This window comes from Gymnoscopelus braueri, assembly GCF_963280865.1.
Source record: "Gymnoscopelus braueri genome assembly, chromosome: 1".
NCBI classification, from domain to species: domain Eukaryota; kingdom Metazoa; phylum Chordata; class Actinopteri; order Myctophiformes; family Myctophidae; genus Gymnoscopelus; species Gymnoscopelus braueri.
In genome coordinates, this window is record NC_137603.1 from 28,738,438 (window position 1) to 28,752,638 (window position 14,201).

The 14,201-nt window shown below is 41.1% G+C and overlaps 1 protein-coding gene across 3 annotated transcripts in view; it reads left to right on the forward strand.

Moving 5' to 3' along the window:
- Positions 1 to 2,332: 2,332 nt before the first annotated feature.
- The window catches only part of dhx38 (DEAH (Asp-Glu-Ala-His) box polypeptide 38), a 31,173-nt gene continuing 19,304 nt past the window's right edge, over positions 2,333 to 14,201 (forward strand). Inside the window, exons 1-13 of one of the 3 annotated variants that reach the window (XM_080429306.1) lie at positions 2,333 to 2,589; positions 5,260 to 5,594; positions 5,718 to 5,917; positions 6,864 to 7,034; positions 7,458 to 7,632; positions 8,796 to 8,914; positions 9,158 to 9,234; positions 10,004 to 10,159; positions 10,359 to 10,520; positions 10,787 to 10,894; positions 12,012 to 12,130; positions 12,424 to 12,561; positions 13,323 to 13,509. In XM_080429306.1, coding sequence (XP_080285432.1) covers positions 5,263 to 5,594; positions 5,718 to 5,917; positions 6,864 to 7,034; positions 7,458 to 7,632; positions 8,796 to 8,914; positions 9,158 to 9,234; positions 10,004 to 10,159; positions 10,359 to 10,520; positions 10,787 to 10,894; positions 12,012 to 12,130; positions 12,424 to 12,561; positions 13,323 to 13,509 — 1,944 coding nt within the window. In that variant the 5' untranslated portion in view covers positions 2,333 to 2,589; positions 5,260 to 5,262. The remainder of the gene's footprint in view (positions 2,590 to 5,259; positions 5,595 to 5,717; positions 5,918 to 6,863; positions 7,035 to 7,457; positions 7,633 to 8,795; positions 8,915 to 9,157; positions 9,235 to 10,003; positions 10,160 to 10,358; positions 10,521 to 10,786; positions 10,895 to 12,011; positions 12,131 to 12,423; positions 12,562 to 13,322; positions 13,510 to 14,201) is intronic. The other 2 variants (XM_080429305.1, XM_080429307.1) reach the window with 2 other exon arrangements.

Here is a 14,201-nt window from a genome sequence, read left to right on the forward strand (position 1 = left end):
CTCACCTAACTGTTAGCTTGTTGGTGTATAATACTTAAGTTAACTAACCCCCCGGTATCTAAAACTCTATGCAAGCTCTATGCACAGCAGCCATTTTGAAGAGAAATTGGGCCTCTCCTTACTTCCTTCGCAGGTGTTACCAATGATACTAATTGAAGGCTCTGTTCCATTCTGGTCAAACAGAGTCAGGGTGCTGATATTGTGCATATTGGCTCACTGGAAAGACTCTGCTACACCAGTGGGTCTCAAAGTGTGGTCCAAGGACCCTCATGATTCCTTGAGGGGGGTCACCTCAAAATGTGTGTAACTCTGAGAGTGTACAAATGGAACCAAATGGACCTAAGGGTCCATTTGGTTCCATTTGTACACTCTCGGAGTTATGAGGGTCCTTGAAATTAAAAGGTTTGAGAACCACTGTAGTACTAGCCTGAGCACACTCAGAGAGTGGGCGGGGTCTATGGTCAGGAACCAGGCTACTGTAGTACATGAAATGGAACAGAGCCTTATTAGTGTCATCACCTGTGAAGGAAGTAAGAAAGAGGCCCAATTTCTTTCCATTATGGCTGCTGTGCATAGAGCCTATTTGTAATACTAGCTCATACTAGCGCGTAATAACACAACAGGAAGGAACAAGTAAGTTAGAGGAAATTCTACCAGGGCAGAAATTCTCTCTCTACCTGTAGTCCATGAGCCAGACCAGATTTCATTATCGAAAGAGTGGGCAAAACCAAACCTATATTAAATTGTTCATAGGGTCAATACGAGTAAATAAATATATGATAACCTCTCCACAGGAGCAGCTTTTTCATGGTTATCACACATTCTGTTATTTTCCCCATACGTACATGACAGGTGAAAAAATTACAAAATTTAAAAAAGAGTTATCATAATGAAACTTCCTGAGTTGATTACTTACATGAAGACAATGATTTATCGTATTACAAGTTTTCTGAAATTGTATATTTAAATATGCAAATTAGGCATTTAGTCCATGAGCCAGAGCCCCAAAATTGAGCCAGATATTGAATATTCCCTTGTTAAAAACCTTTGACTCCAACATCTTAACAAAATGAAATAAGTATGTTGACTCTGGCTTTGTCCAATGTTCCAATGTTGATTCTGGAAAGTTATGCAAATGTGGGCATATTTTCCCAATGACTAATTTGCATATTTAAATATACAATTTCAGAAAACATGTAGTACGATAAATCATTGTCTTCATGTAAGTAATCAACTCAGGAAGTTTCATTATGATAACTCTTTTTTAAATGTTGTCATTTTTTCACCTGTCATGTACGTATGGGGAAAATAACAAAATGTGTGATAACCATGAAAAAGCTGCTCCTGTGGAAAGGTTATCATATATGTATTTACTCGTATTGACCCTATGAACAATTTAATATAGGTTTGGTTTTGCCCACTCTTTCGATAATCATTGCTCAATTTTGGGGCTCTGGCTCATGGACTACTGGTTACGAAAGCCGAAGCCAACCCCGGCACAGTGTTGCCAGGTTGCGTGAGAGAAATAAGCAACCAGGTCTAGGAAAACAAGCCCAAAAGAAACACTTTAAACCTACATTGTACATTGGCTATTTGAAAATGAAATAAAATGTGGAATATTTGGACTTTTTAAAAAAATATTCTAACAACACAAATATGGTAAAAAAAAAATATATTTTCAGATGGGGGTTAGGGAAAATGCTAGCCCTGGTCCAGAGCGTTAGTGAGTTCTCTCTAACGCTCTGGACCAGGGCGCCTGGTTTTAGGCTATATGAGTATCCTCGCACTGTCGCACAACACTGTTTTCTAAATGTATTTCTCAGTGGTGTACATTTACTCAAGTACTGTATAAGTAAAATTTTTACTTTACTGTAGTATTTCTAAATGTCAGTACTTTTACTACTCCACTACTACATCTCAGAGGCAAATATTATACCTTTACTCCACTACAATTATTTGAAAACTTTAGTTACTAGTTACTTTGTAGATTTTGATTATTATTACAAAACATACATTAACCATTTCAGCCTGGCCCCTATATACATTTCAGCCATTTGAAAAGTTGTGAATTGGGACATTCTAATATAGGCCTATATATAACTTTCTACTTTTGGTACTTTAAGTACATTTTTACACCAATACTTAATTGTACCTTTACTCAAGTAAATTTTGAATTCGGGACTTTTTACTTGTAACAGAGTATTTCTACACTTTCCACCACTGATTTCTAATCATTGAGACAGCATGCCCCACGCTCTAGCTCGCTTTGTTCCTCTAAAAAGAGGAGGTTTCAATAAAGCTTTTTTTGCTGTTGCGTAGGTGACGTATGGAATTGTGGGACGGCAATGGCAGCCTTCTTGTCTGTCTGTAAACAAATACGCGTTTTGTACGACACAGCTAAACAACAGTTAGTAGTTTCTAATCCTTAAGTGAGTGACTAACCAAATCACTGGAACTATATACGTACTGTAAATTAACTAGCAAAAGACACTGGGATTAAAAGGTACATGTGACCAAGGATCCAGCAGACCGCCGCCACGGCCCACGCCAGTAGGTTGCGCACTACCGTTAGCTATAGCTCTGCTAACGGTAACCAATGTGTTCATCTGTTCATGTTTAATGCTGTATCTAAGCCCAGATATTCGTAAATATGAATAGAACCTTTGCTGTCACCCGTATCTCAGAACTACTTCTGCGCCTGGTGTTGGGCAATAGCTTAGCTAATAGGCTTAGCTAAGCAGCTATCAAGCTAGCTTAACTACATTTCCCAGTAGCTTGTGGGTATAGCCTTGGATCAAGACTATCATAGATGTATTTGATCGAGTCTGACTTTTACTGGCGTATCTACGATATATATAAAAATGTCAAAAAATCTATAAAATGCATCTATGAGAGTCTAGATCCAAGGCTAGCTTGTGGGTAGAGTTGCTACTTTAAAATTTCTTTCACCATGCAGCTGGATAACCTGCCAAAAGCTATATGACTGCATTTACTGTACATCAACATGAAATCAAATAACACAACAGATGAGTTTTGACTTTTGAGAGCAGTTTGTTCTGTTCATCAAAGATAGCCGCAAGCAACTCTGATGCTATAATGCTACATTGAGTTACCCTTACAGCCCATTCATTGAAACCTAAAAGTCCTCCTATCGATAACCGGAAGAGTCGCCCCTAAACACGCTCGCCACCTGTTCAGGAGTAGACCGCTCACCCCGGTCCGGTCCGGTTGGCCCGAACGAGCAGAACCCTCGCCCCACAACGATGGTCCGCTCGCCCCACAACGATGGTCCGCTCGCCCCGCCGGTCAGGAATGCTCGCCCACAATTCATATCTATAGGGTCCATGATTGTGCACTCAACAACATTAATCTAAAATGTGTCTTACCCCTGGGACCAAAATAGGACCATTCCACCTGGAATGTTGGTCGTTTACCATACGAATACTTGTGCATCTGTGAAATTATCCTCCGTTTTGATTGATTGATTGAATACTTTATTAGCAGTTTGCAAAAAAAGGCACATGAAAGTGCAGTTCAATACAAGGTCTGCAAAGAGGATTTTAAACCCAAGAAAGCTAATGGCTTGTTTCCATTGCGGTCCCTTGGAGTACTTTAATGTTATAGCTGATCGATCGCAGATGTTAATCACCGAATAATGTGCCTAATAATTTCATAGTGAAATCTGTGAAAATGCATTGTTTTGGGGATTAAAATCCTTGCAGTTTGCCCTCAACTTTCTGAAGTTAATGTATTTATCCCTTCGAGTTACGTCTGTTAGGCAAATAACACAGAAACACAGAATCTGCTTAAGTAGTGATATGGCACTCTGTGTAATTCCCCTCTGTGTAGAAATACATGGAGAGGTTTGCGGGGGCGACGGGACCGAACCTCTGGGGCGACGGGACCGAACCTCTGGGGGCGACCGTTCGTTGCGATCCAGGGCGACCGTGTTTAGGGGTGACCGGTTTGGTATTCCTCCTATCTGATTGTATTAAACAACGTTAAACTCACCAACATTGCAGCTGTACGGAAAGCTGGGGTTATCCTCTTTTTATCTGCCAAGTCTTTGTTTCATAAAAATCCACGGTAGACATGTTATGACCTACTTTCTGCCAATAAATTCCGTGCAGGTGATTATTTTTGGAGTGTTGGAGTTTGGAAGCACTCGTTGGAAATCACTCTACGGTCCTGGGTACCACCTGTTTCAAACTGCACATAATACAGGAGGCAGCAGGACGTTGCGTTATTGAAAACTGCTTTCAAACACTTAGAAAAATAATCACCTGCACAGAACGTATTGACAGAAAGTAGCTCATAACTGCGGTAGATTTTTATGAAACAAAAACTTGACAGATATAAAGAGGATAACCCAAGCTTTCTGTTCAGCTGCAATGTTTGGTCAGTTTAACGTCGTTTGATACAATCAGATAGGACTTTTCGGTTTCAATGAATGGGATCTCAAGGGTTGGTATTGCAACTTAGATGCCAGATAGCATTATAGCATCTTGCTTGCGGCTACATCAAAGAGAGAATTCTGCATCTCCATCCATTTGTAGCTTTTACACCAGCAGTTCTCAGACTCTTTAATTGCAACGATCTCCATGGACCCCCCATAATGTTTGAGAGTGTATACTGTCAGAGTTACCGTTTAGTTGAAGTTCCTAACTCAATTTGCTGAGGACCCCTTGGAACCCCCTCAAGCACCGCTGGCTGTCCCCGGACCTGATATGTTTTATTCAATCACTCGCCGTCAAAACATGTCCATAGCTACATTACTTATGTAGCTATTCGTAGCTACAGTGGAGTCAGTACTGCTGTATGGGGCTGAGACATGAAGCCTCTCAGCACAACAGGAATGGGCCCTGGATGGAGTCTACACAAGAATGCTACGAATGGCACTAGGTGTCACATGGACGCCGGACCACATCAGAAATGTGGTCCTCTACGGGGACCTACCACGGGTCACAGACAAAGTCAGAGAGAGTGATGAACCCTGATGCTAGATAGGAGAGTGTGGAGGGCAGCGATTCACGAGTCCCTAGTTGTGTTGCTAGACTGCACTCTCGCATGGCATTATGTAGCTAGCTACTTTTACTAAGTAACTTACTGTGGCTTGCTAACTTTTATCTTTGAGAGCTTTTAGTGTAGCTCAGTTACCCAAGCATAAGTAGTTTGCCTAACACTGGCGAAAGTGCTTCCTAAAGCACTCACTAGAGTTAACATGGATTAACTGTGCCCTTTGTGTGTTGTCTTTAACAGATAATGGATGATGATGTATCGATGCACAGACTGGAAGGCAGTGATTCGACTGATCAGGTTGGGGGGTTGATTGTAAAGAAGAAGAGCGCTGCTGAAGAACCACATGTTTTTCGGGCACCGACTCCTCGCACTTCTTTACTGGGCCTAGATCTTCTGGCAGCCCAGAAGAGGAAGGAACGTGAGAGCAAGGAACAGTTAGAGGCAGACATCAATGACAGAGCCAGTAAGAAATCAAAGGTGTCATCCTACAAGGACTGGGAGGAAGGGAAGAGTGATTCTGAATCTGATGATGAAGAAGAAGATGGTGATGAGGACAAAAGTACTAAGAAGGAGAGGTATGATGATGTTGTTTACTGTCATATTTATGTACATAAGAGTGTCTATTATGTAATACTCTATATTCTTATGCTATGGTATAAACTTCTTCAAATATTAGACATCTTATTTCCCCTTGACAGGAAGTACCGTGTGACTGGTTCTGAAACGCCGTCCAGCCCTGGAGGAGTCAGTGAAGAGTTTCGTCGCAGACACCAACAGAGAGAGAAAGACAGACGCGAACATGGAGTTTATGCCTGCTCCAAAGAGGAGAAAAACATGGAACGAGAGAAAGACAGAGAAAGGAGCAGAGATAAGGGCAAAGAGAGAAGGAGTGAAAGAGGTGATTTTAACAGAAGATGTCATAATAACATGGTCACCTAGCCTGCAGCTCTGTTATTGGTGCAGCAATTTGTTTTCATGGTGGGGTCTGCAAGAGGATCTGCCTACACATGGTCTCTGTGTGTATCTGACTGTCTTGAGCTAATCTCGCAAGCTGCCAGACCAATCGGCGCCAAACTTTGCATGCAGGCTTCCAGTAGGCCACATGTTTTGTACGTTTTGAAATATTTAACTTAAATTTTACAATGGAAGTCAATGGGGCTGTGAGTACACTAAAACCTTGCCCACATTTGGAGTCATACGTCATGACTAACATCATAATTTAGATGACTGGTGTCACATGAAGTTCCAGATCCACATTGGAGCCACGCCGAGATGCACATCAGAGCCACACCGTTTCTTTTTGGATCCAGAGATCAACATAATTTCCAAGTTTTCAATTTATTTTAATTGAACAAACGGCACGATACATAAATAAGATCTAATAATCATACTAATAGTAAGTAATTATGACAAAAACGTACTTGTAATAGGGCGACCCAATAGACGAGTGGTCTGGGTGCGTACCACATGGGCTTAAATGCCGACAGGGAGTCCCTGTTTGATTTCAAGCAGGGTGGACCCTTTGTTGCATGTCACATGCCTACTCTCACTGTGTGTATCCTGTTAAAATGTGTAATAATTATTAATTAAATAAAACAACAATAACAATGTATGGTCACAGTAAATATGACTCTTCTAACGTGACGTTTAACACGGCTCACCAGAGTTTAGGAGATGCATAAAAGGTTCCCATATTCTTGGGAAGATAAGATATGCCCTTAGTTTTTTTAGACTATACATCCTCTTGTAGCTATAGGATCTTATTCAAGATTTGTTAAAACAAGTTAAATGTTTGGCGTGTTTGGTGCAGCAACCTTTGTGGAACTGTCTTCTATGTCTGGCAGATGAGCGAGAGCGCAGCCATAGCCGCGGAAGCAGCAGCAGCCGGTCAGAACGTGGGGACCGCAGTGAGCGCTCACCAAGAGATGGATCACCAAGAGATGGATCGACGTCTGAACGCCTTAGCCGAGGGAGTAAGAGAGATGAACCATCTTCACCACAACAGCGCCCTAGAGGTAAGACAAACTTCACTTAAAGGGATTGTTCACCCCCAAAATGACTTTTTTCCCCAATCGATTAGTCACCCCATAGAGACTTGAATTCATGGATATTGTTTAGTTTTTGTCGCATTCCTAAGCCAATAATTTGATGACCGGCAGTGGTTCCGGTAGGAGACACAAAGAGTCTCCTTTGTGTACCGGAACTGCTGCCTACCGGTCCATCACATTATTGGCTTAGGAATGGGACAAAAACAAAAAATACCCTTGAATTCAAGTCTCCTGAACTAATACTACTAATAGATAGATAAATCTAATTTATTTTGTGATGAACTATCCCTTTAAATATGCACAATTAAAGGATTCAACAGCCCCTCAGCCACAAAATATGTCATGTTTGGCCCGGAGAGACCACTGAAAAGAGTTCCCTTGTTGTTACAGATTCCTTCACGCCGTCACGTTCCAACTGGGAAGAGGATGACAGTGGTTATGCCAGTTCACAGCGTTCACAGTGGGAGTCTCCGTCCCCTGCACCTCCGTCCCCTTCTAACAAAGACTCTGATCGCTCAGAGCGCAGTAGTATTCGCTCTGGCCGGGACAGCGAGAGGAGGGACAGGTAAGCGACTGAGTTTTAGAGTTGTTGTCGGTCACGACGATTCATTCGAAGGTACTAGTTTTTTTGGGTGAAGGAAATGAACTACGTAATTTCCTGAAAAGATACATTTGGTCAGTACAGTTGCAAATGCAAAATATTGATTGGCTGAAGAGAGACGGATCTGCTGTTCCTCTTTCGTCATTGGACTGAACTCCGGGAGGAGAGCGGGCTCTTCCCCCTCAGACAGACTGATACCAGCATATAAGTATCTCTCACTGAAGTTAAGTCATTGAAGGGGAGTGCTGGGAGGGGAGGGAAGGGGAGCGCTGGGATCTTGTTCAGTAAACCTGTTTCCCCCCCTCAGTGTCTCTGACTGGAGTAGGTAACGCTGGGATCTGTTCACTGAGCAGACCTATATCCCTCAGTCACTGACTGGGATCCCGTTCGGTTGTTCACTGAACAAACCTATAGGTTAAGTTTATTTTTTATTTTTGTTTTACGTACCGGGTAGGTTTGTTTGGTGAACAGGGATACGGTATCATTACTAAATGATTTGAGGCAGTCTCTCCCTCAGTACAGTGTTTCCGTGTGAATGAACGACAGACAATTGTATTTAGTTCAGTGAACATAATCTGATCCCAGAGACAGTCTGTCACTCCCTTGCATAAACTAATACAAAACAACACGTAGGAAGTAAAACTAGCTGCTAATAATGGACTAGTAATAAAAACTGCTGAATGAATTATTGATTAAACCGCTTTGTACCCTGCTTTTCTGAGATATTTTTGTCTTATAATCATTAATCTAATGATCTAATTGAATAATTAGACTGCTGACAAGGTTGTCAGATGGGGGGAGAGCCCCTCTGCAAGCTGTGTAGTTTGGGCCATTAATTCATCAATCAAATAAACATTTTTACATTATTGAAATATGAGGCACATTTTGAGTGCAAGACACTTAAAGAGTGCTCGCAAGAGTTAAGATCCCGGACAGTTGTAAAAAAATATCTTTTGAGATGATGCATCATATTAACTGTCAGATATTTAACAGGCTTTTGAAAATATTCCAGTCAGACATGGTCTAACAGTTAGTTACACCATGCATCTAGACTTTAACTACATCATTTGATTATTGTTTGTTTCCTCATGGCCTACATAATGAATGTTTCTCTGGTCTGTACTTAGGTCAGTCAGAGGCCGTTACCCTGATGATACCCCTCTGCCCACCCCCTCCTATAAGTATAACGAGTGGGCCAACGACAGGAAGCATTTAGGATCTACGCCTCGTCTATCACAAGGGAAAGGTACTATTTCAGAAGGACGAAATATACTGCTCCCACTATATTTAATTTGCTTATTAACAATGTTCTGGTCATATGGACTTTCATTAGGCATCCCAGGCATCCTGTATATATTACTTCCTTTTGTTGTTATTTCTTTATCCTGCATCTGAACCCAGCTGGGGTGGATGTGTACACATAGGAAGTACGTGATATGATGTTTAATCGGAATCTGCTTATGGTTTCTCATTCTCTTTTATGTTTCAGGCAGGAAGGAGGGTGGTGAGGAGGGCATTATGTTTGATAATGAGGAAGAGAAGGAGCAGTGGGAGGAAGATCAGAAGGTAACTATCCTCCTTGACATCATTATTATTGACATATTACACTATATTGTGAGAGTTACAGTAGATCAGAACACAGTTATCTAGTGTTCTGATTTGACTCTGCCCATGCTTATGCCTCAGGCCCACAACAGTTTCGACCCTGTAAGTTTGATATCATTACTTTGGCTAAACAGACCCTCTGTGAATTGTTCCTACTCTAGCCGCCGTTGCTGATCTGGTTGAGCACTCAGTTTGTAGATGCAAACAAAACTTCAAGCAGACACATAAACTCCCAAAGGAACAGAAAGGGGGGAAAAAGGTTCCAACAATAATCTCTTTGCACCTGTATTACTTGACCTGAAAGCGCCCAACTCACTTGCACTAAGCACCCCTGCGCCTCTCCATGCGTGACCGCGGTCCTGCGTGTCTCTTTCAATCTCTGAATCACTTCCCCAGATGCAACTGTTTTCCTGACAGTCAAACATTTTAATAACTCAGCTGTGACATAGGCCCTTAATATGGCTATCTATGAATTAGAACGTATTATGATGTGATGTCATTTTCGCCTCCGTTTATCCAGCTGAATGATCCTGTTGTTTAAGGGGAACGTTGCCAATATTTAATGTGAATCCTATCGTACTATTGTGAGGAGGACAAAAAAAAAAACACTTCCCAATGTGTTTGGTTTTTCGAGAGTTCATACTGGAAAACCTACGTGAAACTCAATGTGTAGTTACTAGTTTTATATTGGCTTGTGGTCTTTTTTAATCTTTCTCACCATCTTTCACAGCAAGCTGACAGAGACTGGTACATGATGGATGAAGGCTCTGATGAGTTCCACAATGCTCTGACTCAGACCTCTGAAGAATATGTGAAGAAGAGAGAGCAGATCCTTCAGAAGCAGACACAGAAACGTATATCTGCCCACAGACGACAAATCAATGAGGTACAACAGTAAATCACATCTCCATGTCTGCTTGTTTTGATGATTCATTCGTCCTGTTACAGATTAATTGATTAATTTGTATGTGTGTGGTATACACACATACAGTTATTAGTGTTTGAGGGAGCAGTGTTTGTCTGAGCAGAGTTGATTAGTCTTGTTCGTAAAGCTAGCTGTGTGTATGTGGTTTTGTTTCTCTTAGGATAATGAGCGTTGGGAGACAAATCGTATGCTTACCAGTGGGGTGGTGCAGAGGCTGGAAGTGGATGACGACTTTGAGGAAGACAACGCTGCTAAGGTTCACTTGTTGGTCCACAACCTGGTGCCTCCGTTCCTGGATGGAAGAATAGTTTTCACCAAGCAGGTAAGTTGCAGAGTGGCTCACATTTACTTTAAACTAACAGGTTTTAGCTTGTAGATTAGTTCTTTTTGGCAAGTGACACTATTAGTGCAAATTAGACTTTAAAGGATCTAATATTATTGACTTAGGCTTAGCCCTTAGTGAACAAGTTGCTGCAGTAAGCACTGGTTGTATTGGTTATATGGGTTCATATCAAAGATTGATTTGCCTAATTGTATGTTTACGTGTGTGTGTGTGTGTGTGCGCGCGTGTGCGTGCGCATGTTGCAGCCGGAGCCTGTCATTCCTGTGAAAGATCCCACATCTGACATGGCCATCATCTCTCGGAAGGGCAGCCAGCTGGTTCGCAAACATCGTGAGCAGAAAGAACGCAAGAAGGTAGGACAGTGTAGTCTAACAATGATAATATATAAAGTAGGCGCACCGAGGATACAATGTGAAAGGACAAGGTCAAAATTGAGAAAGGACTGGCAGGTTTTCATGAATTATGAAGAGTGTGGCTCTGAAGAGATGATTTATTTGGCTTATATCTAATGTCTCAATATCCATCCATCATTGATGGATAGACATTGATACAGCCAACACTCCATTACCATTGTCACAGCAGATTTACATCACATTCATTTTAGATTTAAGTAGACCTGTCTGTTGCGCTTAATGTCCGGTTTGTTTAACGTATAAGGTGATGATGATGATGATGGTGCTTTATTGTGACATCATGTCTGAAAATGTTCTTACATCACAGCATCTCCATTTGCAACATAAATAAAGAAACAAAAATTAAGACAAGAAGGAAACCTACATTTCATAAAACATACAGAAAAATTATATGATCGACTTGTGCACAAAAGAGTGCTTCAGTTTTAATTGTGGAACCCTGTATCTCTGGTTTGATGGTACCATTTTGTATTCACTGTTCAGGACATGGTTGAGGTCAGAGACAATGTTGTTGGCCAGATTTAATATGTTATTATGGGTATTATAATGGTACAATGGTAATGGTATTATTATAGTGCTCAAGTGGTTGGCCAACAATATAGGGCAGATTTTCATTAATTGTGGAACCCTGTATCTCTGGTTTGATGTTACCATTTTGTATTCACTGTTCAGGACATGGTTGAGGTCAGAGACAATGTTGTTGGCCAGATTTAATATGTTATTATGGGTATTATAATGGTACAATGGTAATGGTATTATTATAGTGCTCAAGTGGTTTCCAAATGAAAATCTGCCCTATATTGTTATATAGGGCAGATTTTCATTTGGTGGATCAGTTTTGTCTTTAAACTAGTGGATACTAGTACCTAGGACACTAGTACCGGCATGTAAAGTAAAAAAGTAAAAAACAAAAGAGGAATGTATCTACTCGCCCCCAAAAACCTAAGAAAAATAATATTATTTGTTTTCTTCATTTGGTGATAAATTAAATGTGTTCCAGGTTAACTATCGTTGCAAGTATTTGTATGAAAATAACGGCTTATGGCTATGTTTTCAGGCACAGCACAAGCAATGGGAACTGGCAGGTACAAAGTTGGGGGACATTATGGGCATCAAGAAGAAAGAGGACGACCAAAGTGGGGCCAAAGTGGGCGAGGATGGCAAAGTAGACTACAGGTGAAGACATATTGAGTATGATGAGTGTCATGATTGTTGCTAACATTACTGACGTGCTAAATGTGTTAAAACTTGTATTGGTTAGTTTTTCAACCACTTAAGTCCTATTCTATATTTTGTTGTGTTTTAACTAGCTATGTTAACTATTTAAAAAAAAAATCTTTACAAGAAATGTGGCTATAATGGCATGTCCAAAATAAAGACGCCAGGTTTCATTTGGTAAATCTTTCAACTGTAGTGCTGGTTTTCCCGTATTTTAATTTTTTTTTGGTCAAACATTGTCATCCTTACAGAGCAGAGCAGAAATTTGCAGACCACATGAAAGATAAGACTGAGGCCAGCAGTGAGTTTGCTAAAAAGAAAACCCTCTTGGAGCAGAGGCAGTACTTGCCTATATTTGCTGTCAGACAACAACTTCTGAACATCATAAGGTACTTATGAAATACTTTCACAACAACTATTATGTATATACTAGTATATACGCAATAATAGTATGGCATATACTAGTATAGTGCTACTATATTCTAGTATAGTATATACTAGTGTACAAACTGTACAAATGTAGAGAAATGGACCCATAAGAGTCCATGTGTTAAAGTGTCTCTGATCAAGACACACATTTACAAGCAAAATATATCTACAGATACAAATAAACCGGCATGAAAAGACAAATATTAGATGGTATAGAGCTCTGTTTTTCAACGTCTAGTCCGGAGCCCACCAGGGGTCCAAATGGACCCTTAAACGGGTCTGTAATTCAGACAGTATACAAATGGATCAATTTGTATCTTTGGGACACAAATCAACACTGTGAAATCATCAGTGTTAGTTTAACCCATTAAGACCGGGGACGCATCTGCGTCTCATTTTAAGATTTCTTTGGGCTATTCAAAAATAGCAGATCTACAAGCTCATAGCGCGGCACCGAGTGCCGCGCTACGAGCTTGTAGATCTGCTATTTTTGAAAAATCTTGATTATTATCTTGATTAATCATTTTTAGAATTGGCTCAGAACTCTGAGAGTGTACCAATGGTACCTTTACGGTTTTCATTTCACACCCTGGTGGTCTCCGAAGCCGACGTTGAGAACCAGTAGTGTATAGAGAAACAGTTTACCATTCAACATGACTGAGTGAGAGTGACTCAATTTCAGGTGAGCTTAACGCGTGGTCTTTTTTTGTCTTCCCCCTAGGGACAATAGCATAGTAATTGTGGTGGGGGAGACGGGCAGTGGGAAGACCACCCAGCTGACCCAGTACCTCCACGAGGACGGCTATACCAGCTACGGCATGGTGGGCTGTACACAGCCCCGCAGGGTGGCAGCCATGAGCGTGGCAAAGAGAGTCAGTGAAGAGTTGGGCAGTAACCTGGGAGAGGAGGTAAGACGGGGTCCATTATATCAGAGACAGCAGCCATATTGGTGAAAGCTTATCTATCTGTCCTCTATTTTTAACTACTTGTGTATATCAGGGGTTCAGGTGGTCCGTGGACCACTAGTGGTCCATGAAGGATTAACGTGCATTAACGACATGGTGACCTATGATGACGCGTCAATGTTGTCAGTTACTGGGAAGTCGGAGGTCAAGAAATTCCTCAGAAAAGGGAATTAGAATCTCAAGAAGGGGAAGTGTACCAGATTGTCCGATTGAGTTATCATTATTAAGAAATGTGCCCATATAATCACATGTGTCTGCTTACTCATACATAAGATACAAATCAGTAAATCAGTTAACATGAGTTTAATGGAAGGTTGGATAAAGTAAGAGAACAGAATAAGGGTTACAGTGGGATAGGAATAGACCACTAGTAGTCTGTGGACCATTGGTTGAGAAACAGTGGATGTATAGACATGGGATGCATAGCAAGTGTTAGCAAAGCACTAATCTTAGTTCATATTCCCACCCAACACAACAGTGGTCCCCAGGTTGATTCTTAGTCAGGGTGGTGTCACAATCAGTTGAAAACCCCTGGTGTATATGCTTGCATCTTTTTATTGCTGTTATGGAATCAGTCATATGCTGTTCAACATGGCCATCTAGTGGTTAAACAGAGGTCACTTTCTTGAATGTTA